Below are 27023 nucleotides of genomic sequence, written 5' to 3'. Positions count from 1 at the left end.
GGCTGGCAATTTTCTAGATGGTTAACCAATTACGGAGGCGTCTGCGATAGTTCTCGACCCGATTTCGTTCACGGTGATTTTCACCTATCGGGATATCCATATCCCACGAGGTCCCATGTGGTCGGTGCTGATAAGCATTGAATTGGACCGATATCGAATTGCGGCGGGTTTCTGCGAGTATAAAAGCTCGGCTCCTCGGGGCACAGGACATCAGTAGCTCTCTGGAGCTCTCGAAGGAAGAATACGAGGATTGTCCGAAGAAGACTTCGCACGCTTCTCCGAACGAAAACCAGCGGTACAAACCAGCTACTAGGAAAACACGAGTCAAGTGAGTAGGACGTAGATAAAATTGCAAGTATAAGCGTTTGATACCTCTTTAGAATTGACAAATTTCTTTCGATGTTAAGAATGCGGCGTACGAGGTACGTTGCATTGCCAGTACGAGCTTGGCAGTATGTCGGCCTTTTGGTGGTATCCCTCGCCTGCCTCACGCTAGGTCTGGTCTCCAGGGATAAGGAAGGCCGAGCAGGAAGCCTGGCGGGACCTGAATTAAAACATCAAGCTCCTCACGAGTAACATTTCGCTTACTAGAATTTTTGAAAAATCTACAACTTATCCTATTAGAGTCGTATTAAAAGTTAGCTTATTCGATTTTTACCTCGTTAGATTTGCAATTTAATTTATTAAAAATTTCGAATTTAGTTTATTCGAATCTTAGAACTTGGAATTCAGTTTGTTACGATTTTAAATCGTAGATCGTAGCATCTGACTCGTTAGAATCGTTAAACACGCTACGCCAAATCTGTCTTTCTCACAGAGTGGATGCCTGCCCGAACTTGAGCCCTTTCACCAAGATGCCTTATTGCTCGAATTTCGAGCAAAACCAGACCACGATTTCGAAGACGACCAAACGATCTAGAAACTCCAGAATTTCCCTCGTACCAACCGATCTCAGAATGTCCCGATCTCGAAGCTTGGATCGTGCCTCCCGGATACGGTCTCAAACTCGGGCTGACTTTACGAGCACAATGGAGAGACAGGGCAGGCAGAGAAGCAACATCGAATACGATTCTAGACGTACCGTGGAATCGAGACATAAAATCCAAGATCGTACAAGACGCGTATCTGATTCTGCAATCCGACTGCAGATCGCTCGATCGCTCGACTCCAGAACTACGCAGGATCTTGCCGAACGAAGATTGCTCGAAAGGTCTACCGACACCGAGAGGCGTCGTCAAGTAAATAGGCGACTAATCGATTCTCAAGAACGTGAAAACCTCGTACGCTCTATGGAACGACTGACTTCTACCACCGATTCGCGTCGAGAAAGGAACGAACCATCTCCGAGGAACGTGGATAGGCGAAATCGTATCCAAACGACGATCAGACGCGACTCTAGACTGGATCGAGATCACAGATTTTTTACCAGAATGGAACAACGCGAAACTACTGACGAACGACAAACCGTTGGTCGATCGGATCGTCGTGCGAATGCGGGGACAAACGAACGACGACATCCTTTCGTTACATCGTTAAGACGTTCCGTAGACAATTTCGATCGAGAGAGGAACAACAGACTGAACTTGGCTCGCGAACGACGCGAATCTTCGCCTGTCAGGGCATCTGAAATTACCAGCAATTACTTAAAGGAACGACGAGTTAGGGGTTTGTCCAACGATCGAAGATCGGAACGTCGGTCATTCGTGGATTCTAGTAGAAACTCAGAAAGGCGATCTACATCCGTCGAATCTGAAAACCATGTGGAAGGTAGAACCGATCCCAGACTCGTGGAATGGAGAGATAATCGTGTCGTTCATCAACGTGTAGATCGTAGACTCAGCGAAGAAAGGGTTCACCGTCGTCTTGCAGACCAAACGGCTGAACGCCGACTCATGGAACGAAGAACCGACCGACGTCTCATGGAACAAAGAATTGACCGACTCATCGCGGAAAGGCGATCCACACCCGTCGAATCTCGATTCCGCAAAGAAGCCAGAACCACCGATCAACGACACAGGGAAAGACGATCCCCGTCTATCGAATCCCAGAACCGTGAACAAGCTAGAGCTGACCGTCGACTTATGGAACGTGGAACTAACCGACTGCTCGTGGAAAGGCGATCCACACCCGTCGAATCTCGATTCCGCAAAGAAGCTAGAATCACCGATCAACGACACAGCGAAAGGCGATCCCCGTCTATCGAATCCCAGAACCGTGAACAAGCTAGAGCTGACCGTCGACTTATGGAACAAAGAATTGACCGACTCATCGCGGAAAGGCGATCCACACCCGTCGAATCTCGATTCCGCAAAGAAGCCAGAACCACCGATCAACGACACAGAGAAAAGCGATCCGCATCTATCGAATCTCAGAACCGTGAACAAGCTAGAGCTGACCGTCGACTTATGGAACGTGGAACTAACCGACTGCTCGTGGAAAGGCGATCCACACCCGTCGAATCTCGATTCCGCAAAGAAGCTAGAATCACCGATCAACGACACAGCGAAAGGCGATCCCCGTCTATCGAATCCCAGAACCGTGAACAAGCTAGAGCTGACCGTCGACTTATGGAACAAAGAATTGACCGACTCATCGCGGAAAGGCGATCCACACCCGTCGAATCTCGATTCCGCAAAGAAGCCAGAACCACCGATCAACGACACAGAGAAAAGCGATCCGCATCTATCGAATCTCAGAACCGTGAACAAGCTAGAGCTGACCGTCGACTTATGGAACAAAGAATTGACCGACTCATCGCGGAAAGGCGATCCACACCCGTCGAATCTCGATTCCGCAAAGAAGCCAGAACCACCGATCAACGACACAGAGAAAGGCGATCCCCGTCTGTCGAATCCCAGAACCGTGAACAAGCTAGAGCTGACCGTCGACTTATGGAACAAAGAATTGACCGACTCCTCACGGAAAGGCGATCCACACCCGTCGAATCTCGATTCCGCAAAGAAGTCAGAACCATCGATCAACGGCACAGGGAAAGACGATCCCCGTCTATCGAATCCCAGAACCGTGAACAAGCTAGAGCTGACCGTCGACTTATGGAACGTGGAACTAACCGACTGCTCGTGGAAAGGCGATCCACACCCGTCGAATCTCGATTCCGCAAAGAAGCTAGAACCACCGATCAACGACACAGCGAAAGACGATCCCCGTCTATCGAATCCCAGAACCGTGAACAAGCTAGAGCTGATCGGCAACTTGTGGGACAAAAAACCGACACACGACTCATTGAACAAAGGGCTGATCGACGACGACTGGCCGTGGAAAGGCGATCCACGTCCGTTGAATCTCGAACCCGCGGAGAGACCGGTACTGATCGTCGACTTATGAAACAAAGAGCTGATCGTCAACTCGTGGAACGTCGTCTCACAGGGCAGAGAATCGATCGGCGAGACTTAAACTCAAGACGATCGGTACAACAGACACTTGACACCGATAGATATCAAGGAACCGGCACTATGCTTACTCATCTTGGACAAAGATTTGCTGACGAAGCACGCGCAGCCCTTACAATTTCTCCAGATAGATCTATGAACGATATCGGACGATCTCGCTCCGTGGAAAGGGATATTCGCTCTGCGGATAGAGATTCTGGTTCTCGAAGGCAATCGATCCAAGATTCGACCGTTCTTCGAAGACGAGACCGATCTGAACAACGGATTTCCAGGATCCCTGTCAACGCACGTTCCTTAACAGTACGAGAGAAAAGTCAGGCACGCGACCATGATTTCATGCCCAGGATGAAGATTTTAGGCGCCACGGACTTCCTAAAACAACGAAACTCCATGAATTACACGTTTACGTTTGAAATTATCCGTCAGGCACTCACAATTGGACTTTGTACGATGTACGGATTATCCATTTTCTACGGGAAACGTTCTTTCATTAGGTAAGCAAATACCGTATCTGTATGGTTTGTATCGGTAGCCTAATTAAAACGTTATTTAAACAGAATTATACGTTAATGATATTAATAGAATGCGACCATTTGTTACAGAAACTTCGCGAGACAGGGACCGCAATTTACTATATGGTAGACTCTTATCCCAAGGAAAAACAACGATCCGCTACTTCCAAGACCTGCTTTTAGTCATTGTTCTAGTGTAATTTTTTCTTCCACTATACTATATCATGTACTTGCTATGTACTTAACGAAAAAAACTGTATATTGGTGTACAGCTGATAAAAGTAACCTGCGTAGAGACAGAAATGTGTCGCATGTATTTAAAAAGATATATTTTATCTGAATAAACTGTTCAAACGAAAGTCAAACACCGTGTACTCGCTACGAATATTTTCCTGAAACGGCTCTCCCATCGCACATCGCACACCATCGCACACGGTACAGTAGCACAGGCATACATCGTACTAAAGAGATACTAAGTTAAAAAGTAGAAATATCGAGTAAAGAAAAGTCATAGAGAAGAGAAGTGATTTATTAAAGTCATAATCTCATGGTTTGTACATTAAGGCTTAGAAGTAATTATAAAAAAATTCAGTAATTTTCACATTATATTTCACATAATATCCAGTCTTGAAGAAGTAACCGTACACTCAGTGTGATTATAACAATTTGATAAAAACAGGTACAAAACAGACAAAAGCAAACAATCGTATTCTACGATCATCCTGTAACAAAGTCGTTTAACATCGTTACATCTAGGACACGTCGAATTTGTGCGATATGCGTGTGCTTAGTTAGTCGCGAGAGCATAGAGTGTCAACTGTGATTGCTAAAACGTTTAATAAATATTTCTAAAGTGTATATAAATATACGTACTATACAAGTGGACGACTCGATTATAGATGGATTCGTTGATGACGAAGAACGAGTGTGAATATAAATAGGAAATAAATACAATTATTCAAACGATTCAATAGGACGCTTGGCATATCCTGAAAAAGCCTCGTGTAAAAAATTAATTTCTATGCAACTTTGGAAGAGATCTCTTGTTTTCCCAACGCGTTTCCCCTATGTTCATACGATCTATCTATTCGAATGCCAGAACGACGACAAGTAAAAGGCTAAAGCTAGTTCCGAATTGGAAGCAGTCAGGTTCTTTTCTTTCCTCAACAATCGTTAAACCTACGTTATTAGATAAATAAAAAGTCTGCTTTTAGTAAATATAGATCAAAATATCTCTATGTTCTCATTTGATATTTCACTATTAGTTTTATTACTCCGATTGTGGACGTTGTTGATGCGTAATGCACGCGCAATGGCAAGAAGGAACGTCCTTCCTTCCTTCCTTCCTTCCTTCCTTCCTTCCTTCCTTCCTCCCTTTTCTTTTTTCTTCGTCTAACTTTGGCAGTGATCGCAGTCGATCATTACGCGCGAGCTTTCCCAGGATCGATATGATTTCACTAAATATCCGTATCTTGTGACGCAAGAATAACTAAATATACTACAGACGCGATCACGAAGAACCGAACGTGTCGCGTTCCTGGCAAGGTCGATAAAAAAAAAAGCACCGACCAAACCTTTTTGGCTGTACTTTCGCTCACATATGTATAAAGTGCCTAACAACGTGATAGCTTCTCCTAACAAATACCTATGATTCGTTTCAGTACAGATACGAAGATACGAATTATCACAATGCCCGATATCGAATCGAGAATTTGCAATCCGTCGATTTCTCGATATTTCATGAGCACCACTTTACACGCGTGTCTAATCTAAATCTAGTTCGTCTAGAATCAATGAACATTGGCGATCTCTTGAAGCATTCCAAGAATATGATCAAGCTCTTGTCGGAAATAGCACAATTGTCGATTTTTACCCTTCTCGTTTTTACAGTCTTTGCACTGGGTTCTATTTCTTAGCAAATCGCGTACTAAACTCTGCAACGTCATCTCGCGGCTTTCGTGTCGTTGTTGGAGAATCGTTATCTTATCCTGCAACAGCTGCAGCTGTTCCGTACTCTGAAACAGAGGGTGCGATAATTACAAAGCGCATAAAATGAATGCTATGCAACGCCTATCTCTTATTACATACCGGTGTTGATAAATACTTTACTTTTTCATTCAACGTTTTCACTTTATCCTCCAAATGCTGCCGCTCAGCCTTCAGAACGATCACTTGTTCCTTGTAGTCTCTAAGCTTCTCAATTTGCTGCTTCAAGTGAGATATCACAGCTACTTGAGTATTTATCTGGCCCTGTTAACAGAAACGGAGCTTTTATCGATCGGATCGACCAGAGAAATATGACTAAAGAGTACTACGTGCAAAAGCTTTATCATGCCAATCCAACGGCTAGACTATAAACTTTTACGCATTTATCGCAAGCTAAAAAATACACACGACCAATCGTGGTAAAAATACGAAGCAAGATGCCTCTAATGCGAATTCAAATTTTCCCTTGGTTCCGTTTCTTCGACCGATAAATATTCGCACTCTACTATCAAATAAACGAGAAAGCGAAATAAACACTGCACGTAATACTACGAACCTGTAACTTTACCACTTTAGAATCTCCGAATTTCACGCTATACTCCTTCAACAAAGTGGCCATCTCGCGTTCGTGTTCCTCTTGCAAGAGGTTCAGATCGTGAAGCCGTTTGTTCTTTAAAGCCATGAAATCCTTATTCATCTTGCTTAGTTCCTCTTTCAGAATATCATTCTCATCGGCCAATCTCTTCACCAGATTACCATCTCCGTTCTCGGTGTACTGCATGGGATCGTAAAACTTTTGCACGGAAGCGGACAATCGTTGAGCGTTTGTGTCAGACACGTGGCCATTTTGGTAGACGTTCGAATTCTGATCGTTCGCCTCGATAGACCTCAAAGTCAACAACTTCGAATCCGACGATACCATGCCGCGATTCCTCTCAAAGTTCATAGTCTTCACGGATCTTCTATCGTTCAACAATTTCTCTCTCTCCTTCTGCAATCTTGCGTTCGTCTTTTGTAAATCTTGCAATTCTTTCGTCAGCTTCGAAATCGTTTTATCTTTGTTCGCGAGTTCCAGTTTCAATCCACGTATCGTGGCCATCAGATAAGCGTCCTCTTTAGAATTCTGACATTTCAAACTACCTTTCACGCAAGATTTTGCAACGTCTTTCTTCCCTACATCTTCCTTCTCGAACGAGCCTGCCCTCTCCTCCTTCCTAATAGTCTCCACGCTCTTGTTCTCTACAGGTTTCGATGCAGTCTGCGTAAACATATCGTTGCATATCTTACGATTCTTCGTGTTAGCCTCCAACAGCTTGCCGTCCAATTCCATTACTTGACTAGCGTACTTCTCCCTCATATCCGAGAACTTCCTCTGGAATTCAACCATTTTCTCTTGAGCTAAATCATCTTTCGCTTTAATTTCATTTTCCAGGCTCGCGATCCTATCTTCTAACAGCTTAACCTTCTCGGCACCGACCCTCTCCTGTTCGGAATTCGCCGTCAATATTAGAGCAGATACCGAATCAGGATTCTTCCTCTTAAGTATCCTCTCCATTTCACGAACTTGTCTGTTCAAGTCCGTAATCTTTTTGCTATCGAGAATCACTTGGTCCTTCAATTTCTGCGTTAACTGTTTCTCGCGTTCCACGTGACTCTTAGATGTTTGCAGTCTCTCCAGCAAATTACCTTCCTTCACTCTTAATTCTAACAATTCTTTCTCCAACGGCAGAACGTTTTGTTGCATCTTGTCAAACTCTTGCTTCGCTATTCGTAATTGTTCCGTTTTAGAGCTTAGTTTTACCGTCAAGTCCTCCACTTGCTTCTTCAGTTGCAGCTCTGCCGTGGTCATTGCTTGTAATCGATCCGTGATAAAGTCGTTCTTCGTTCTCAACTGTTCCTTAAACATCTCCAATTCGTCGTTCAAAAGACTATTTTGTTGGATCAGATCTTCGTTCTTCAAGGCGTAGTCGGCGTTCTTATCTCGCAGCTCGGACACTTCGAGATTCAGTTTTACAGTCTCTTCCTCGAGATCCTTAACTCTATCCGCAAGTTCCTGTATCTTACCAGATTCTAACGCTGTGCTCTTTTGCTTTTGCAGCTGCTTCATTTCTTCTTGCATTCCCTTCGTACCTTGCATCAACTTTTTGTTTTCCGTTTCATAAGCCCGAATTAAATCCTCTTGCCTCTCTAGTTCCTTTTCTAGAAGCATGATCTTCGTATCTTTCTTTGGCTGTGATTCTGAACGTTTCTCGTTTAACGAAAGCTCGTCCACCTTCGCCTTTAGAATCACGTTTTGCTTCTTTAACGCCAACAGTTCTTCCTCGAACGATATACGCATACTGTCCATTTGGTTCTTGTGCATTTTCACTTCTGACTCCAGCTGTTGTTTCAAAAGACCGTTCTTATGCCTCTCTTCGCGACATAATAATTCCCAATTTGTTTTTGTTACATGTTGTTTCGTGTCACCGCCGGCCATCGTCTTTGCCTGACCGTCCGGTGATTTAGTAGCTTGGTACGATTTGCACGTGGAAGACAAAGTGAGATTGGAACCAGTCTTAACGGAATTTTTCTTTGGCTTTGAAGTTACGGCCTTGGTCTTGGGCGGAATTTTCGTGATTGGTTTAACCGTAGGCTGCAATTTTGGCTTCAACGTTGGCGATCGTCTGATCAATGTGTTGCCAGGTTTCTTCGCTGCATCCGAAGGTTTGCTTACTCTTAGATTTTCTACGGAACTTCTAAATGACAACGGCTTACAAATCTGGTCGTAACTCTTGGACTTGGAAAACTTTAATTCCTTTTTTTGCGTTTTATTACTCGACGCGCCAAACGGATCAACGACTTTGCGTTCTACGTTGCTACGTTCACAAGCCGGAACGTTAACGTTAAATTTACTCTCCGAACTTGAGATCGTTTTATGTACGGATGCTTTTGATTCTTTGCTCGGGGGTTCTTTGCTTTGTTGCGTTGTATCTTCCGTCGACTTTTCGGCCAATAACTTCGGTATTGCATCGGCGAATAATTCTAATCTTGGTGTCAGATCAACGGTATACAGTTCTTCCTTGGAATTCAACACTTTTTTGCTATCCTTTGTCACGGCTACGTTTCTAGGAGATACTTGATCCGTTCTATCGGATGATACTACTTCCTCGCGATCATTCTTACCTCTGTTATTAACGTTCTGAGATCGTTTTTGTTCACCACTGTGGCCGCTCGTGTCCGTTCCGATAATTTCATTTGTCCGAGGTAGTTCCTTCTCCAATATGTCGGAAATTTCCTTCTCGGGAAATTCAGGACTTTTGTCATTCGTGGTTTCCCCGTCCAAAATGCATAATTTTCCGTCTGTAGGCTTTGAATCGGACTGCTTTGATTCTTGTTCCTTTTTATTAGACTGCCCTTGCAAGAGTTTCAAAAAATGGGAAAAATCTTCCTGTCCAAAACTCGAACTACCCGACATACCACCCTCCGCTTTTTCCTTCGACTTTCTCAGCAAATCTTCAAAAAAATCCTTATCTACGTCCGTTATTTCTTTTTGCAAGTTATCCTTATCCGACTCCAGCTTTCTTGTACCTTTTAATTCTTCCGACTTGGAATGTCTTTCGATAGGATCATCTAGATCAGAACTGCTCGACACCTCTACTTTCTGCTCTTCAAATTTTCTTCTCTGAAGTTCCAAAGATTTCGGAGCTTTCAGACCATTCAAATTTTCATATATAACTTCAAATCCAGGACTACCGTCTCTCTTCTTTTCATTCTTTGGACTCTTTTTGATTTTCTCAGTCTCTTTGTGCACCTCCTCCTCTATTAGTTGAAATATATCAGCTTCTAATTGTCTAACCCTGCTAAAGCTTTCTATATCTTCTGGAATATTCTCAGGTACTAAAGTATCAGATTTTGATCCGCTTTTAGATAGACTATTGCTATTTTTTCTAACGAGTTTCTCAGCCTCCTCTAATAGTTCTTCCACTGATTTCTCCTCCTCTGTAGGATTTTTGGCTGAGTTCCGAGACTTTGAACGATCCGTAGCCGAATTAGGACTAAGAGCCCCAGCTATCTTACTCATTTCTTCTAAAATACTACCTATATCCTCATCGGTTGCATCTGCATGAAACAACGAAAACTCTAATCCAACTGCGCATAGAAACTCGTACGAAAGATCCACCATCTGTTCGCCTTTCGATACTTACTTTCAAAATCAGAGGGATATTTATCGAATGCAGCGGAGGCCAGAATGTCGCACAAAGTATCATCCCTGTCTTTCATCTCAACTTCGCTCTTATGCATAGCCTATGCAGAAAAAAAAGAATAAATTATAGATAAATACATCTTACTGGTTATTTAGATAACTGTATTCTACGGTTGATACGATACAAGCATAATTACTTTGCACATCTTCTCCTTTTCAAGAAATTCTTTCATCGAGGAACTAACATCTGGCGAAGGGGACGCAGATTGCTTTGTTTTCAAGTCTATTGGAACACCGTGAGAAATATCCAACCAAGTATCTGGCTTCTTCAACCACCATTTCTCCTCTTCGTGTTTATCTTCCAGCTCTGATCTCTTAACAACCACCTTAGGTTTTTCTTTTATTCTAATTGAATTTTCACCTACGCTAAGGCTAATGGATGTACCCAGAGTATCATCTTCGGTCGAGATCAACTGTTGATGAATTAAAAATGCATACGATCTTAATTAATGCAAGTAAATACAAAACTTGACGTACTTTAATCTCTTAGTTTGAATTATATCACATTAACTGGCACGTATTTACCGATAAATCATCCAAACCGTGAAACGTCTTTTGGAAAATAGGTTAACATAACTAGAGAAAAGTATTGTAAACACTTACATCCTCATAATGAGGGGACTTTTGAGGATTCGAAGACATTCGGATTTTTCACTAATAACACCTCTGAAGAATGTAATCCAAATAATAAATCATCTTTTCCAAGTCGTTTGACACTCGGCGTACTTTTTGTTTGTTTGATAATTTTAATTCGCTCGATGGCCGTCTCGCAGCGACCTCACCTATCCAATAACGTAAAGTACTTTTTAAATTTCAAAACGTCAGAGAGAGAGAGAGAGAGAGAGAGAGAGAGAGAGAGAAGGGATAAATATGCAAGGATTATACAATGAAATAAATAGTTAAAGGAGATAACAGGGTAGCAATTAATAGAAAAATACGTTTTACTGCTCTCTATTTAGAATTTATTTCCTTTTTATCGTTGTGCAATGATCGCAACTTTTTAATCATTAAAATTGTTAGACAGTTGTAGAGAACATTTCCTATTTAATAAAGAATTCTGTACAAAGGGATGACGAGTGCATTTAATATCCAATAACAACGAATAATAGAATCAAAGTTTAATAACATTTTTAGCGTAGAAAGCGTTAAACATTATCCACGATTATTCCGCGCAAATCCAACAATCATCGTTCTTTCTAACAGTATCAGCAGTGTATCACCTTGTCGATCGTAACGCAAATAACATAACGCAAAATGCATTCATATACGTACATATTCGTTCGATCGATGTTAACGATTACGAAAACTAGCAATTATTACGCTATAAGAGCGAGATGTGAAATAAAAAAAGATATGAGTTAATTACATACAAGATGAATACAAACCTAACATCTTTTCAATTATATATCACAATTTCGTGTATATGAATATCTAATATCTGTTAAAATATGTGTGTGTGTATGTGTGTATATATATATATATATATATATATTTATATATTCTATATGAAAAGATATACATATATATATATATATATATATATATACATAATATATCATCTTATTTTAAAATACGAAGGCGATCCGTGAATCCTTTATCTACATAAATTCTTAAGCGTACATCGCAACATTGCCTTACTTTACTTTTTCCCTGTCAACTCGACTGATCAATCGACTATTATTTATACTGTATACATTTCCGTTCATAAAAATAGTATTACAATATTAACGTATCAATAGCGTGTGCTCACTATAATTTCATAGGTACATGTTCTTCCCTAGAAGATTAAAAAAAAAAAAAAAGGTATGTATACATATGTGTATATATATATAAATTTATGATCAATTATCAACAAAAATCTATGTAATCGTGGCCTATGTATTGGTACGAATACAAGTAACGTGACCGACTGCTCGAGGCTTAAAAAATAAAAATTTACGCGATGTCACGTTACCGGCGATTTCGTAAAACGATCAATGTCCATAGCACACGTGCAGTTTGAATAATTCTTTGTTAGCGAAACTCGTGTTACATTCGTCGCAGTAGTGCTTGATATCTAGCACTTTCATCGCGGCGGACATTTTGCTCGTAACACTACCTCTGATCGCCTTCATTAAAGCTTTACCAGACGTTTTATTTCTGTGCATAAAATTTCGAAAACTTCTTTGCAATTTCTTAATCGATACATTCGTGCTGTCGGGTTTTCGTATCTTACCATTTCTCAGACAAACATCCTGACTTCTCAAATATCTCGTCGAATAATTTATTCCTTCGATCCGATGCAAACCGACTTTCCCCGACTTCAATTTATCCTTGGGTAAATTTCGCAATGGTTTCCAATTTGCTATACTAAAATTATCGGTAGTATGCTGCGCACGGTTTAATCGTGCATCGCAATTAACTCTATCGTTTCGTACGTTTACATTATAATTGTTAGGCAGTGCATCAATCTCATCGGTTAGGGATAACATAGCGGCCGATACCGATCCGTCCAGTACCAGATCCTCCAGATCTGACAGCTGTTCCGTCTTTATATCTGACTTTACTTTGTTTTTCATTTGTTTCGGCATCTTTTTCAATTTGCTTGCGATATTCCGAACTTTCGTCTTATCCGCTCGATGTTGATCGCTTTCCGATCTTTGGTTCTTATTCGTGGATCTAGAATATTTCCGTATTGGTTCTCTATAATCGATGGTCCCTTTTCTCGGTCTTAAGACGCGTCCTTCGAAATCGAATTTCTCTATCTTAATCTGCGACACATCGAATTCCGTCGGGGCTGACAGTTTTGTCTCCACGATCGTTGACCTATTCTCATTGTTCAATGACGAACAAGCGGAAAGCCTTTTCCTAATTCCCACGTAATCCACAGAACCTTTTCTAGGCCTCAAATTACGAACTATCGCATCTTTCGAAGTTTCTTTTTTCCCGCTACTAGATTTATCCATCGATGAACTGAAACTCGAAAAAGTAGTTCTTCGTGAATCTTTAACCTCGTTGACAAGCTTAACTAAATTTGATCGTTCCTTGAGTGCTTGATGCGCCAACAAATTCCCCTGCGCAGCTCGCGATACGTTGGCGCAGCCGTCGTTCTCCTGCCTCGTGGCGTTCATTCTACTGCATCTCGATATTTCGTTCTCATAGCTCGTAGGTACAGTTTGATTACTTTGGTCCGATTTATCACAGTAACAACCGCAACGTGCGTACGAAGTATACGTTATAGGATCGGGAATATTATTGGATTGGACACTGTTCACCGGATAAGTTACCGAACTCATCGAATTTATGTAGTCGTTATCGTCGTACAGGTCGTAATCCGGTGGCTCTACTTTGATCTTGATGTTTTCTATGTGCACCATCGGCACACCGATTCTCTCCTTCGAGTCCTCCTTTCGCATCCATGATAACTGATTCTTCAAACCCGCGTCTGTCTTCAGACAGTCCATGTAGAATTTGTGAAACTCCTCTAGCTTGTAACTGCACCGATGACACATGTGCTTCGGCAACAGGTCCATTTCGTGCACCTGCAGGATACACAGCCGATGCGAATGCGAGTGTTTGTTAAGTTCACGTGGTCGCTCATAGGAAACGAGGTGGGGACACTACACGTGCTCTACAAATACGCGGAGGAAGTTAAAGGGCGAGAAATTCAAGGGATCCACGTTCCATTCTTTACGACATAAAATCATAAAAACGTTTTGTACGAAATAAAAATGGCAACAAAACCGTACGACATTGTTGGAACGAAACGTAAGATGACATTCTTAAATGTACGATAAAATTCGATTAGTTTCGCTCAAACGATCGGTTGTGTTTTCCATCGAAAAAAAAGAAAACAGGTTATATAATAAAAAAAATATTTCGATCCCAACAACGCGTGTACAGTATCTTTCTTCCTATTTACACAATAATATTCTTGTTAAAATCGTCGGAATATGAGTTACACGTATTTATACAAACTTCGAAATATATATATTATATTTAATTCACTTAAATTATCACGTACTCCACGTAACTAATAGAAGCTAATAGGGACGAAAATCTAAAGCAATATTCGTTTCCACGACGGAATATTCCCTAATTTTCGATATCTAAGAGAAATTCTACTTTGAAATAGTTCGTTTTAAACTCGTGATTTTATCAATAATAACGAGTTAAAAGAAACGATTACGATTTAAAGTTATGCAATACGTTAAAAGTGTTTATGAGGCTCATTGGCGCGAAGTAACAATAACCTCACTTTTAGTATCATAAATACAACCAATAAACCTATTTACGGAAAAGTTTCAACTTTTAGTAAACGTGATCCAACCAGTTACAAAGATATGTGCAGAAATACGCGGATCTGGTACACGAATGAATTTTCGTTAAAAGGAAACATTGTTGCGTTTTGATAATAGATTTTGTGGCAAAAAGGTGGTTTAGGAGGGGGCGTGAATGATGTCAGGAAAGAGCAGCCAAGTACATACATACTTACACGGTACACGTGAAATTCATAGCGGAACGATACGAATGTAGAAGGGAGAAGAGTGATATGACACGTACCATGATCGGGAGAATGGCGTTGATTTTCTTCACGTGGTTCTCATTCTTGTCAAAAATATTAATCGAGATACCGGATTGCTTGCCGCAAAGGCGGCAGACGCGACTAGATTCGAGGGTCTCCATAACGGTATAGGGAGAATTAATTTGTCCGGGAGAATGTCGTGAGTGGCGAGTGAGGAGCCGCGTGCGTGTCTCTTCTATCCTTGTCGTGATCGCCTCAAGGAGAGCTTTCGCGGCACCCTGTGACCGCGCTTCGCGGGTAATCCCCAAAAGCCCCGCAGAGCGCGAACTTTCTTCTGCGGCCCAACCGCCGCCAGCGTACAATTCTGCGTCACGTTTCACCGTCGGGGTTCGCGCAAACGCGAACCTTCACAAGTGCTGCTAACTCGACGACAAGTTGTGATCGACCGGTACCGCCTCTCAAAACCTTCTACCGGCGGACGAAAAATCACCTGACTTCTCCCTCGACGCCTGTCACCACGGTATCACCGCGCTCTTAGGATTGAACGACAGGATCCGTTTATTGCTCTCTCCGCTCGCTCCACAGAGCAGATCAATTTCAATCGATCCACCACCCACAGAAGTCGGGCAAACGGAGTTCGCCTTTTTCGTCGACGAATCGTGGCTTACTGACATCTGTCGGAGCTTCCGGTATACGCGTATCACACGGGGCGCGACCTACGTGTCGGTAATGTCGCACAATCAAACTGCGTTCTATATATCTTTCTAACCTTTCGACGAGCGCGAGTGACACAGAATTACTTGTCGGGAATTATCGGAGTTGACTCGAGCTCAGGATGGATAACGAGAATGCGAACAATGAGAAATCATTGGCGGAGAAACACGCCGAGAGAATGAAACGCTTGCGGGAACTGCACGTGAAAAGGGTCAGTGAAAGAACAGAGTAATTCCAGTTTAACCTGTAATTTGAATTTATCTCTTCCTTGTTTTCGAACGTAGCCGTTTCTTACAGAATGTTGATTTCGTAGAACGAGGCCAGACAGCAAAATCACAAAGAAGTTATAGAGGAAGATAAAAGGAGTAAGCTTCCTTCGAACTGGGAATCGCGTAAAAGGCAAGCAGAATGGATCGTTCAAGATGAAGCTGCGAGAAAAGCAGCTCAAGAAAAGGTAACCTACAAAAATAAAGACAATTTACACGGTGCACGTTATAGGATGTGTCGATCAAACATATGTATGTATGATGCATTTTATAGGGAGAAGACTACGAGAGAACGAAATTACTTCACATTGATGCGACAGAAGCGGAACGTATAGCAAGAAAGAAAAAAAATAGAAAGAATCCAGATCCAGGTTTCTCGGACTACGAACAAGCAGCTATTCGGCAATACAACAGGCTGGTGAAAAATATCAAACCAAACATGGATTCGTACGACGAGACTAAAGAAAAATTAGGGCCGGCCTTCTACGGAGATAGAAACACTATATTACACGGTCTTCATGAAGATAAGAAAGAAGCTGTTGACAAAATGGTGGAAGACTTGGAGAAACAGTTAGTATTTAGCAGCCTAATATTTATTACATCGTCGATGTATCGTTATCCTCCTATCTTTGTTTTCAGGATCGCGAAGAGAGAGAGATATAGTAGAAGAAGAATGCACAATGACGACGCTGATATCGATTACATCAACGAACGCAATGCTAAATTCAATCAGAAATTAGAGAGGTTCTATGGGGAATATACGCGCGAAACGAAGCTAAACTTGGAACGGGGTACAGCTATATAATAAGTGAATATCATGCTAAAGGACTTACTACAAATATCTTGTATTTTAAATAGTATTTCAAAACTCATACAAATAGAAGTCAGACTACTGATAAGTCGTTGATTATTTAGTAATCAGAAGCGAGAATGGTACATTTTACGGTACGTTGTATTCCAATCTTAAACCTGAATCCATTGTTATCAAAAATACGAGTTATACGTTGATCTCTTGAATAAACAAAAAATTGAACTCAATCAAGTCATTTAAATTTCTGTTCTCCTTTCCCGATCTGTTGGCTGCTACTTTTTATTTAACTTAAATAATGATTTTATATACAGTTTTCACGTTTCTAACGCAGTTCACATCATACCACCCAACTATGCACTATCCCTGAAAAGAAGCATACATTTTTTATATCACACACAATCTGATATCTGTAGTATCGTAGTAGAAATCGCATCCGAGAAACATAAAAACAAAGGGAAATATACTCACGGCTCGGAGAGAAGTTGTGATGATGTGTAACTCGTATATGAATATCTTGAGTTTCGCCTACAAATCGTACATTATACATTTATGACTGGTATTTATCTACGGATAATCTTTCTCTCGCAACATAATTTTACTTAACGTTTAATGATATTATTTACTTACCAATTTACGATTACCGACCCGTCGAAGCGATTAAACAGATTAAACTATTAATAATTAGGAAAAAATGACACTGTAACATATGCTAAATTAAACATGCCTCGGGTTAAGATCAATCCAAATTTTTAAGTGAGTTTATTTAAAAAGAAAAAAAAAAGAAAAAGAAAAAGGAAGAGGATAGTGCACGTCCATGCGTTACGTTTAAGTGCGTCGTATAGTCGTGTTTTATTGATGTCACATCGATGCTTGCGGTGATCGTAAAACAATTTTCTCGTTTACGAGCAAATATTTTACAATAGGAAATGTCACCTCTCGTAACAAATTCGATCACAGTAACAAAGTACAGGGGTTCCGTACATCTCCGGTATTTCACAAAATATTGTTTGAAACAAATTCGTGAATTCACAAAAATGTCATAGCAAAAAAGGGGACATGCTGTTAAGATACTGGATTTTACTTTGCCAGAGGTGCTGGAGGCGACGAAGGTGGCGAATCGATGTTCAAGCGTGTTAACGAGGCCGTAAGGTTGTCTATCGGTTTTCCAGAAGTCGTACCTGTATTTCCGTGATCCAACAGCCTCGGCATATCGCACTGTTCGCATTTATTCATCAATGGATGATTGTCGAAGGTGCACATTCTACAGACCCAAGAAGGTCCGTCTCGTTCCTCTCTATCGACGTTGTTACCGCTCGGTTCCGGTTGCCAGGCGGGTGGCTGACTCGGCAGAGGCGGTGGGTCGGCGCTGACAGACCTGGATGGTAGGGGCTGACCCGTGTAAATACGCTGATAAAACTTTTCGTTCGTTTCGCCCAAAGGTACTGCGAGAATGAAGGAAAGAAGAGAATTTTGTACGAGGAAGAGCGACGAAGGGAAAGCGTTACCGGTAGCAAAATTATTACCTCTTGGGTCAGACCATTGATCCACCTCATCCGCAAGTCTGTCGCATTCAACTTGTAGCTGATAGATCTCGCTCCTCAATTTTTTTTTCAGTTCCTGCAAAGTGGCCGTTAAATAACTTGATTTTATTTACGTTGGGCGTTATAACGGCATGTTAAAGGAGCGAATGGCCGATACCGAGCATACCTGAGGAGGCATCGAAGAATCAAAGGGCCTCGTGAGGGACTGCAATTCTTTCTTCATAGCTTCGAGTCGTCCTTTCTCGGCTCTCAATTCCCTGGCGAGTCTATCTTTTCTTGCTAACTGCTCGGCGACCAATTCCCTTTGATGCTCCGCCACTGCGTTCCAACAATCGAATAATTAACTGATCGTATCGGATAAAAGATAAACAGATGTAATCAGTTCGACTTAAGAATAGCCCGTTTGTTATTGGATTCTCGAGTAGTTGTACAAATGTACGGTTATACGCGTTGTAACCAAGCACGAAATACATCGGTAGAAATTGGCCTCGACTCGATCCCTGTCGACATATTATTTCAGCGCGCGTGAACGATTAAAGGGGAAAGACGAAATGCGAATCGTAGCGTTCAGGAAACGCGTCAATATGGAGGCGAGGCTGCTCGTGAGAGGGAATAGCGGATCAGGTGGTCCACGTAGAGTAACCGCAAGCGTGGCTATGTATAGACGGAGCGTGGGGTCAGGAATGCGTAAATATCGTTCTCAGTGTTACATGCGTGGGCGTAGCATGTGCGACGGAGTGGTTTTCGCAGGTAAATATACGTGTACGCGATTCCTATAATACGAGAATTGGGAAAACAAAGCGAGCCGCCTTTATGGTATCGGCAGCGAGTACATATATGGCGAAAAATAAAAATAGCCCGGCCGAAAGGTTATTTTCAAGGCTCGGCAAGAAATGTATGTACATGGCGGAGGACTTCACCTTGATTCAACGGCGATCGGTTCTGATCAGAATTGGCCGGTATTCGTTCGCCAATGGGACTGGAGGGCGGCGAGGTCGTGGTCGGTCCTGACGGTGTTGTCGGAAGGCTAATGGAGGGGGCGATGTTTGTCGTGGATGGTACGGAAGGTGTGGTTGGGGCGCTCATTGTCGTCGTGGGCCTCGGTAACTGACTAGGTGGTCCTGCTGGAAGACCTGCAACTTTCACACTTTAGTCAGACGATCCGATCTCTCTGACTGTTCGTCTCGAACCGAGGTCACAATTGTTGCTCAGTATGAAAACTCAGGCGACAATTGCGCGTACGACAGATGTCGGAAGCAGTTGGAAGCATACAGAAACGCAGAAATGCAGAAATACAGAAATACAGAAATACAGAAATACAGACCTGGTGGTCTCTGAGGACCGGTTTGTACCGGCGGTATCAAGCTGTTGGGCCTGACAGGGCCCATCGGAGGTCTGATTCTCGCAGCCGCCACACCGCCAACGGCTCCCGCGCCGATGCTAATCTGAAGACGGCTTTGAAAGCCCCGGGGATCCAGGGAGGAGCTCGAGTAAGTCAGGCTCGAGCCCTGTGATCTGATGTCGATCGGAGGCTGCGGTTCCGAGGATGGCGGCCTCAGCGTCAGACTAACCGAGGTGTAGCTTCGCGTGTGATCGATCTGCGGGCCCGTGTTCTCCACGTTGAGTAACGGTTCGGCGTAATGAGTCCGTGGGTCGAGCAGCAGATCGCTTCGTTTACAGGCACCAGCGATCGTAGGCACCGTTCGAAAGTCTAAACGGTCGTCGGTGGAAATAAAAAAGAGAAATGGGTGTTCCGTTAAGAGTAAGTAACGAGCGAAGGTGGAATAAATCACGCGATCGACGGTACGACGTGCGAAATGAAAAGAAGTGGACGGTACGTAACCAGCGCAACAAGGGTTAAACGTTTTCGTTCGACTCGACGATCAAACAGGATCTCCGGCGCACAGGGCCACGGCGTCGCGTTACGCTCGTTACGATCAAAATTGAATTCGCTGGCATCGCTGCACCCGCAAACGAACCCGTTTAACTCTTCTCCGAACATACCAAAGTCGGAATATATGCAATAAGCGCGAAGTTGCTGGAATCTAGAGACGAGATCGGCGCAAACTACGTACACTTTGCGACAACGTTGCGATCTACTGTCAGCGAATCTACGAGAAGCGATTACCTCCTGTATGCATACTCTCGTACGTACAAGCACATGCTTGTGTCGTTACTTTGTCGTATCGAAGATAAGGAATTCAAAATACATCACGAGTATCCGCCGCTAAAGGGTCACCGTAAAGGGTCTATCCTTCTACGTGATATTACGTTATTCCGATCGTTCGTTTCGACTTGCCCCGTCGCTCGGCTAATGAAACCTCGGATAGATGCGTACCGCGATTGCCAGCAGGGCTGCAGGCAACGTTCACGTTCAGCTCGAATCCGGCTGGCTCGTTTCCCGCGTTCTGGACTTTGTTAAGGCAGTTCGCGTCGCTCGGTCCGGTGCAATCGTCGAAGAAACCGCGCGACGCGGTCGTGCAGACGGCAGGCGCTGAAGAAGGGGTGCTGGCTGAGTCAGCAGCTATCGGCGACGAGGCTGATATCGTGGCTGCTCGTGTGCAGCTGACGGGACAGCGCCGTGCCATACCAATGTCCAGCGAGGCTGGTCTGTGTGGTCGCGTATTGTTGTTCGTGCTGTTGCTGGCGCGTTGCAACTGGCTCATCGTGCAGAAACGTTGCTGCTGCGTAGCCAGATGGTTCGCTCGTTGATGATGTTGCTGCTGTTGCTGTTGCTGCTGCTGCTGCTGCTGCTGGAGGATGGCGCAAAGTGCCGCCGGTGGGAACGCGCCCGGAGACTGACGTGACTCTTGAGTGGCACGAAGGCTTCTCGCGCATGTCTCCCGATCGTGGCTATTCTGCAACGCACAGATGCACCTTGGGTCAGCCGATTTCCGGTCATCGCGTGCGAGCCCGCTGGCAGGCCGTTTCAAAGTGTTATCTTTCTTTTTCTTTTTTTTTCTTTTTTTTTTTTTTTTTTTTGTTTGCTTCTCGACTGGAAAATTGTCTTGCCTCTGCCGGATCTTAACATACGACGTTATAACGTTGCTGGCAGATTCGTCGATTGGACGTCTGCCGGAGGAGTTAACCGTTTGCGGTCCGATTGGGTTATCCAGGTGCGAACGACGAATTTGCATCTGCTTTTCAATTCCGTGGTACAGTTCGTCGTAAGCGGAGTTTGCTGGCGCGAGAACGACAGACCGCAAAGGGTTAAACAGTGCCAGCCTTTCGCCCGCCTATCCTTGATACTTTCGCGGATAGCGTGAAATTCTGGGACTTTCTAGTCTATTCGTACTGACAAAACGTTGAAAACCTCCGTATGTTACTGGCATGTAACGACGCCCTCCTTGGTCCCATCACTTGCACTTATCTAGTGCATTTTCATCTTTTAAGATACGTCGAAACATATCAGGTTCCCCTCGCTTTTCACCTTTTAAGCAGATATTGCGTTATACAGGCTACAAAATACGCACGGTCGTAATTACTTATACGAGTTAGAAAACAACGATTAGATATTTTCGATCGAACAAAGGTGCGCAAAAATGGCGCCAAACAAAAAAAAAAAAAAAAAGAAAAAAAAAAGAAAAAGAAAGAGAAAGAAGAGTGATAAAACTTGGTTTCGACATTGTCGACAACGTTTGAACTAAGGAGAGCAGAGCACCGCAATTGGAAAGACGATGATTGTTGCGGTGACTGGAAAAAACCGAGAAAACCCAACGCGGATACAAGACGTTATATTACTGTTTAGTGCGGTCAATCTTTGCTGATTAAGAGACATCTTCCGAATGCGCAATTAGAAAGGAAAAAAAAGAGAGGGGAAAAAGAAAGGAAAAAGAAAAAGTAAAGAAAACCAAATGGCCAAAGTAAAGAAAAACAAAGGACGTCTATACACACAGGTTCCACGCTCGTGCAATGAGAGAGGAGAGAAATTCTGTGCCGTTAATTTGCAATGCCAGAGATTATGGTATACTCGTGGTGTACGCGTATGGTTAGTCGTTATTGCGACGATGGTTTTAGCCATGACGGATGAGCGATAAGAACAAATCTGTGTAAAGTGGTTTACGATGCACACCGTGTGCACACTCAAGGAGCCCATCTCGGAAAACTCGATCCAGTGTGATTGGTTTCACAGCGGTGGCAGCCAACGACGCCGTATCTTACACCAAACTCTCTTCGTCGCTGCACCGTAGATCGAATTTTCCGAGAGATCAGCATAGGAGCAGAATATCTGGCGGACAAAGAGCACCTATACCTGGGCGATGCACTGGGAAACGACGTGATCAGGGAGCGCAGGGAACTGCTGCTTCAGCTCATGGAACAGCTGCATGATAGCGATGTTAGAGCAATGGCACTCCCCCATCGTGGGCCCCCATCCTCCTGGCAGGCCTACCTGTGGGTGCCAGGGTCTCTCGTTACACCATCCTTTGATCGAATATGATTGGTCGAAAGAACGAATACGCCCACGGCTGATAAACTATCGTCGTTGCTGTCAGTCGGTGGAGACAGAGCGCGAGATGCGAAGATGAGAACAATGTATTTTCCGTTGGTATTCGATGTTGGTTATCGGTTATCGGTCCTCGTGCGGACGAACGGAACGAGACCGAGAGAAGCAGGAATTCGGCAAGATGGTCGAAATTTTGTAGTTTAGTGGATAAACGATTTGGATGGCCTCCAAATACGACGTTTCGTGCAGTTTCGTGTCGGTGCGCGAAAGTGTTTCAAATTATTCAACCACGGATGAGCGGACGGGGATGCGATTAATGAAGACAAAGTCGTGAGAAAATGAAAAGGAAAAGACCGTGGAACCTGCACGGGGCAAATCGTTTCGCTTGTTACAGACGCACTGAAATATCGCACGATCGTGCGTTACGGCCTCTTAATTATAACGAAGGTCACACCAAACTTCGACCAGCGAACGCCACTCCTCCCATCTTTCTGCTAATCTTTCTGCTAACGGGACGACCGTTAAATCATTGCATCGTGTCGTTATTTTCATCGTTTCGACCGCGCTCGCAACGTGCCTCTCGGCCACGACCACCTACTTTTTACCGCGGCAAAAGGAAGAAACGTACGAGAGCGTCTCCGCGTTCCGCGACGCGTCACGACACGACACGACACGACACGACACGACACGACGTTCTTTATTTAAACCTGCGACTGTTTGACCCATTTTTCAAGAGAAACGAAAATCGCACGAATTCGTCTATAGCTGGCTACCCGGTGTTCCATGGAAATCTTGTCATTTTTCTAGACTTTTTTATTTTCTGCTTCGCTTTCGATCTACGCTATCGTATCGTATAGTACGGCGCAATCCGATTTCAATCGGACAACAACTACGTTCACAACTACGTTCGTCATCGATTTTTTAATAAATCTAGAGTACGACGGAGACACCAGGTTCGTACGATGTTTGCGGTGTGTCTAACGTTCCACTTGAACGGGGGCCGCTACGTGTCGCGTCTCCACAACGTTTCATGGCTCGATAACTTCGATACACCCGTTACGTTAGGGAATTGGCAGCGAACAGAGAAACGGTGGACACCTGTGCCGCGTGGCACGTAGGAGTGCCACATAATTAGCCGGCACTGCGCGTGCCACGCTCCCACGCGTATACGCATGCGCCTATGCTCCTGCAATCCTCCTTGCATCGGATCGGTCGTATCGAGAAACTTGTAACTTTTATCACAGTTGCCAAACAAAGTAGACAGTTGGAAATATTCACTTGCTAGCAATTTCGATTCTATCGTCGACTCCCTTCTCGTATAAACCGACAGTAAAGTTACGACACTTGCGCAACAGTATAGGAAAAAGACAAGAGAAGAACAAAAATTGAAAAAAGACGATATTTAAACCTCGACGACACACGCTCTATTCGCATCGAAATTCGACGATCGTTTACGAGTCACGTTTAAAATCGTGAGACTTTAGAAATCGACGTACCATCCGATTCGCAGCTACTGCTGCTCATTTTTACATCTAGATGCGTTCAGGTCTAGATCCGTAGAACCGAAAATCCACGAAAATCCACGAAAATCCACAAAAAATCCACAAAAAATCCACGAAAATCCACGAAAATCCAGAAAAATCCCCAAAAACGGATAAAGAGAGAGGCGTTCGGTCGATCGGAAGAAACTAAGAGGTTAGAAGCTGTACGCGTGCAATTCGCACTTGGCACCGGGCCATGGGAGAGAATAAAGTAGCGCTAGATAGAATTAATAATTCGGCTCTCTTTCTTCCGTCGCCTCACACCTGGCAGGCCCCGGTGTGTCAGGTGAGTGAGGCATCAATCAGAGGGAAAACTGTTTATTGGCACGTAGCCCTGCGTTCGGGCCACTGGTCAGAGAGCGTTCGCCCTAACCGGCGTGTCTTCTTTTAAACGCCGCTACTTTCTAACGCTCACGCACGCGTCTTTGCCGACCGTGTCCCGGATCAGACGGCAAACCAAAGCGCTTTAAAATCTCACGATCCGACGTGTTTCTCCTCGTCAACGAGATCGAAGCACGCAACGTCATACAAAACTGATGCAACTAAAATCAAATATATTCGCTATGAAATATTCCATTCGCACGTCGACGTTACAAAATAGCAATGGTCTTTTATCGTTCTTTTACCTAGTGTATTTCCGTTTCGACGGTATAAAGTTAGAGTTGCAAAGTTACTTTCGCGCCACTCTGTATCCGTCTGAATCTGTCACAGGCAGTTTTTACTGGTCCTACTGGCAATGCCTGCCAAACAGTCGGCCGTTCGACACACAAATGACGAAAATGCAAATAAACGTGTGTGGGCAGGTACTCGATGCGGAAACGTAACAGCGAATCGAATTTGTTCCGCCGTGGATTGTGCAAATCTCTGCCGAACTCGCTTCCCTCTGCCAAACAGAATCCCGCGAAACAAGCAAAATAAGAGACACGCGCGATTCTCTTCCACCACGCGATACTTTACTTGCTACTTGTTATTACCGACTACTCGGTTAAACTCGATACTTATCGGCAGCGGACTCGATATATTTTCCCCTCGGTCTGACAGCAAAGGAGAAGCGTCTTTTAATTGCACCAGACACGCAGGATGTTTCTATCAGTGACACAGAGGGGATTTTAAGAGCGGGGCGAGGGGGAGGCGGAGGGGCCGACGGCGAGAACGCCGTTCGTCGGGACAGGCGAAAAAGGAAAAGCGGAATTCCAACATGCCGGGAAGATATTTGTGTCATGAAATACCCAGGAGACACAGCGTGGCCGTTTTCGTCTACTCCTGGCAATGCGGGGAAAAGTAAATTCCACCGGTATTTTCACGCATTTCGAGTAATCTTCGACGTTACTCTTTAAACTGTCCGATTCTTTCAGCTACCTAGTTTCCCCGTGGTTCGAAAACCTTCCAATAACATTGCTCCAACGTCACTCTTCCTCTTCGTCCTATAACCGTAATATACATGTAAATTGATAAAAAGCTCTGCCACCCAATGTCATACACCACGCGATCTAAACGTTTCAAGAAAAGAAATATTATATTCTAACGCGATAATGTCAAACCATACGAAACGTAGAAAATTATTCTGTTCGAGTTGAGTCGACACCTGTTGCTTCGTAAAGCGGCGCACCCAACGGCCGGAAGTAACGCGCCTACCAATGAACGTACGTTAAGAAAACGCGACGAATCTCTAACGATCTCCGATCGACGTACAACAGCGATAATCGATATTGTTCGCAAGAAGAAAAGCCGGTAGGTCTCCACCGTTGCTAGAATTATTTACGTTTCCAATCGCGCGACCAATGAGATGCAAACTACTCGGCACCGGCGATAACTCGCCGTTTTACGCGCGCAATATTTCAAAACTGCGTGAAACCGCGGGCCAATATCATGGCCAAGTGAAACTACAGCAAGGAAAAAAGAAGAAAAGCGCGTCGAGCCTAGTGGCAGACAAAAATAAGGAACCAAGAATAATAATTGACGGGGACGCGACGCTAACGTTAAGCAGAGCTACGATAAGTTACGCCTCCAGGCAAAAATATACACTATCCTGAAAATAATGTTACACGTTTTTCGCGTAGAAAAACGTCAGTCAGCATTGATCACCGTGTAAACCTTTCGACCAAAAGAGCAAAGACTGGTCGACGACTGCCATATGATTGCACGGCGATTCGTCTCACAGATCAATTACAAATTATTATGTACTTATTAGTCGTCAAGATAGAAGCGACGACACAGACAGAGACGCGATAGTCGTCGGCAGTATGAACGTGACTTTAACAGCGTACACTGTACACACGTATGCTCGATATGACGCCAGCTCTCTTTACGATTTCGATAATTCACATGCATCCGTAAAGTTCGTTATTAATTCTCTAAACAGCTTTTTCACGCTATTATAAATATCGTTGACCTTTAAATTCTGTTTCCGCATGTGCCAAAAAATTTGAACGTAGACCTTTCGGTTGGAACGCCTCGATGATCCGCACAGTTATCAAAGAACTAACATCGAGAAATTCTATCGAATTAGAAAATATTGACGGTAATTAACGAACAGTTACATAACTCGAAGTATATAGTAAATCGTTGGACAAAGTAGTGTCTAAAGTTTATTATCCCTAGGGTACATATTATAGGATATGAAATACACACGTACAGTGTTTACTCTCGTAATGGCCGCTCGAAACAACACTTTCTAACCGATTAGCGTAGTTTTTAGATCGAGAGGCACGTCGGAGCAGCTAAAATCGTCGGCGAAAATTAGAATTCGCAGCACCGATTGACCCTGGTTCTTCTTATGTCTATGAAAAAATAGAACTATATCATATGTCTATGAAAAAATAGAACTATATCTTATGTCTATGAAAAAATAGAACTATAAAGATCCTTCACTTTTGAAAATACCGATAGCTTGCCGAAAGGAGCAACGACGTTTCTTTCTTTGAATACCAGATAAAGAAAGATCGGTTCACAGGAAACTTTGATTCACAGGACACTGTACGTAAATAGAAGAACCGCGATAATATATAGAAATAGAAGTCTGATGAAAAACGGTTAACGAGATGCATGTTA

The 27023-nt window shown here is 43.5% G+C and overlaps 5 protein-coding genes across 14 annotated transcripts; 2 read left to right on the top strand and 3 right to left on the bottom strand.

Annotated features, from left to right (window-relative positions):
• Positions 1 to 190: 190 nt before the first annotated feature.
• LOC105666445 (zinc finger CCCH domain-containing protein 13) lies at positions 191 to 4287 on the top strand. 3 transcript variants are annotated; one of them, XM_048411892.1, is made up of 5 exons: positions 191 to 328; positions 408 to 572; positions 818 to 2116; positions 2279 to 3904; positions 4013 to 4287. In XM_048411892.1, exons 2-5 carry the CDS (start codon positions 409 to 411, stop codon positions 4050 to 4052), a joined length of 3129 nt encoding a protein of 1042 aa, XP_048267849.1. In that variant the 5' UTR covers positions 191 to 328; position 408; the 3' UTR covers positions 4053 to 4287. The 3 variants fall into 3 exon arrangements, with proteins under 3 accessions (XP_048267849.1, XP_048267847.1, XP_048267846.1); XM_048411890.1 differs by having other exon boundaries at positions 818 to 2440; positions 2603 to 3904; XM_048411889.1 differs by having other exon boundaries at positions 192 to 328; positions 818 to 3904.
• A 146-nt stretch (positions 4288 to 4433) lies between these two features.
• Positions 4434 to 10989, bottom strand: LOC100647592 (centrosomal protein of 162 kDa). 4 transcript variants are annotated; one of them, XM_012315881.3, is made up of 6 exons: positions 10755 to 10989; positions 10277 to 10564; positions 10093 to 10192; positions 6465 to 10006; positions 6011 to 6172; positions 4434 to 5937 (listed from the first exon to the last, which is right to left on the bottom strand). In XM_012315881.3, exons 1-6 carry the CDS (start codon positions 10791 to 10793, stop codon positions 5713 to 5715), a joined length of 4356 nt encoding a protein of 1451 aa, XP_012171271.1. In that variant the 5' UTR covers positions 10794 to 10989; the 3' UTR covers positions 4434 to 5712. The 4 variants fall into 4 exon arrangements, with proteins under 4 accessions (XP_012171271.1, XP_012171273.1, XP_012171272.1 ...); XM_012315883.3 differs by having other exon boundaries at positions 6032 to 6172; XM_012315882.3 differs by having other exon boundaries at positions 6477 to 10006.
• A 101-nt stretch (positions 10990 to 11090) lies between these two features.
• LOC100647705 lies at positions 11091 to 14829 on the bottom strand. Its single transcript, XM_003400411.3, has 2 exons — positions 14694 to 14829; positions 11091 to 13672 (listed from the first exon to the last, which is right to left on the bottom strand). Exons 1-2 carry the CDS (start codon positions 14814 to 14816, stop codon positions 12125 to 12127), a joined length of 1671 nt encoding a protein of 556 aa, XP_003400459.1. The 5' UTR covers positions 14817 to 14829; the 3' UTR covers positions 11091 to 12124.
• Positions 14830 to 15438: 609 nt separating this feature from the next.
• On the top strand, positions 15439 to 16673 carry LOC100648069 (pre-mRNA-splicing factor Syf2). The gene is made up of 4 exons (XM_003400413.4): positions 15439 to 15580; positions 15683 to 15823; positions 15910 to 16205; positions 16275 to 16673. The coding sequence occupies exons 1-4, from the start codon at positions 15491 to 15493 to the stop codon at positions 16438 to 16440; spliced, it is 693 nt and encodes a 230-aa protein (XP_003400461.1). The 5' UTR covers positions 15439 to 15490; the 3' UTR covers positions 16441 to 16673.
• Positions 16465 to 24093, bottom strand: LOC100647820 (TGF-beta-activated kinase 1 and MAP3K7-binding protein 3). 5 transcript variants are annotated; one of them, XR_007226310.1, is made up of 11 exons: positions 23928 to 24091; positions 22240 to 22377; positions 20326 to 20845; positions 19312 to 19698; positions 18908 to 19126; positions 18154 to 18305; positions 17970 to 18063; positions 17625 to 17888; positions 17074 to 17117; positions 16915 to 16971; positions 16465 to 16809 (listed from the first exon to the last, which is right to left on the bottom strand). XR_007226310.1 is itself a non-coding variant. In XM_048411896.1 (10 exons), the coding sequence occupies exons 1-10, from the start codon at positions 23928 to 23930 to the stop codon at positions 16784 to 16786; spliced, it is 1848 nt and encodes a 615-aa protein (XP_048267853.1). In that variant the 5' UTR covers positions 23931 to 24093; the 3' UTR covers positions 16465 to 16783. The 5 variants fall into 5 exon arrangements, 3 of the variants coding, with proteins under 3 accessions (XP_048267853.1, XP_048267851.1, XP_048267852.1); XR_007226309.1 differs by having other exon boundaries at positions 17074 to 17888; positions 23928 to 24088; XM_048411896.1 differs by lacking the exon at positions 17074 to 17117 and having other exon boundaries at positions 16915 to 16959; positions 23928 to 24093.
• Between the last annotated feature and the right edge of the window lie 2930 nt (positions 24094 to 27023).

The sequence above is a fragment of the Bombus terrestris genome, chromosome 14, assembly GCF_910591885.1.
Source record: "Bombus terrestris chromosome 14, iyBomTerr1.2, whole genome shotgun sequence".
NCBI lineage: Eukaryota > Metazoa > Arthropoda > Insecta > Hymenoptera > Apidae > Bombus > Bombus terrestris.
Note: the sequence above shows the minus strand (reverse complement) of the source record. Positions and strands in the feature narration are given on the sequence as shown.

Excerpts from the sequence above, each read along its gene's own strand:
- LOC100648069 (XM_003400413.4), top strand. The coding sequence starts at position 15,491 with ATGGATAACGAGAATGCGAACAATGAGAAATCATTGGCGGAGAAACAC. Across the intron at positions 15,581-15,682 it reads GGGAACTGCACGTGAAAAGG|AACGAGGCCAGACAGCAAAA; the intron begins GTCAGTGAAAGA and ends TTGATTTCGTAG. Across the intron at positions 15,824-15,909 it reads GAAAAGCAGCTCAAGAAAAG|GGAGAAGACTACGAGAGAAC; the intron begins GTAACCTACAAA and ends TGCATTTTATAG.
- LOC100647592 (XM_012315881.3), bottom strand. The coding sequence starts at position 10,793 with ATGTCTTCGAATCCTCAAAAGTCCCCTCATTATGAGGAT. Across the intron at positions 10,193-10,276 it reads TGTGCAAAGTAATTATGCTT|GCTATGCATAAGAGCGAAGT; the intron begins GTATCGTATCAA and ends TTTTCTGCATAG. Across the intron at positions 10,007-10,092 it reads ATATCCCTCTGATTTTGAAA|ATGCAACCGATGAGGATATA; the intron begins GTAAGTATCGAA and ends TGTTTCATGCAG.
- LOC100647820 (XM_048411894.1), bottom strand. Across the intron at positions 20,846-22,239 it reads TTTCCCAGTGCATCGCCCAG|AATAGCCACGATCGGGAGAC; the intron begins GTATAGGTGCTC and ends TGTGCGTTGCAG. Across the intron at positions 18,306-18,907 it reads CCGATCGCCGTTGAATCAAG|TGGCGGAGCATCAAAGGGAA; the intron begins GTGAAGTCCTCC and ends GTTGGAACGCAG.
- LOC100647705 (XM_003400411.3), bottom strand. The coding sequence starts at position 14,816 with ATGGAGACCCTCGAATCTAGTCGCGTCTGCCGCCTTTGCGGCAAGCAA. Across the intron at positions 13,673-14,693 it reads ACGCCATTCTCCCGATCATG|GTGCACGAAATGGACCTGTT; the intron begins GTACGTGTCATA and ends TGTATCCTGCAG.
- LOC105666445 (XM_048411889.1), top strand. The coding sequence starts at position 409 with ATGCGGCGTACGAGGTACGTTGCATTGCCAGTACGAGCTTGGCAGTAT. Across the intron at positions 573-817 it reads AAACATCAAGCTCCTCACGA|AGTGGATGCCTGCCCGAACT; the intron begins GTAACATTTCGC and ends TCTTTCTCACAG. Across the intron at positions 3,905-4,012 it reads GGGAAACGTTCTTTCATTAG|AAACTTCGCGAGACAGGGAC; the intron begins GTAAGCAAATAC and ends CATTTGTTACAG.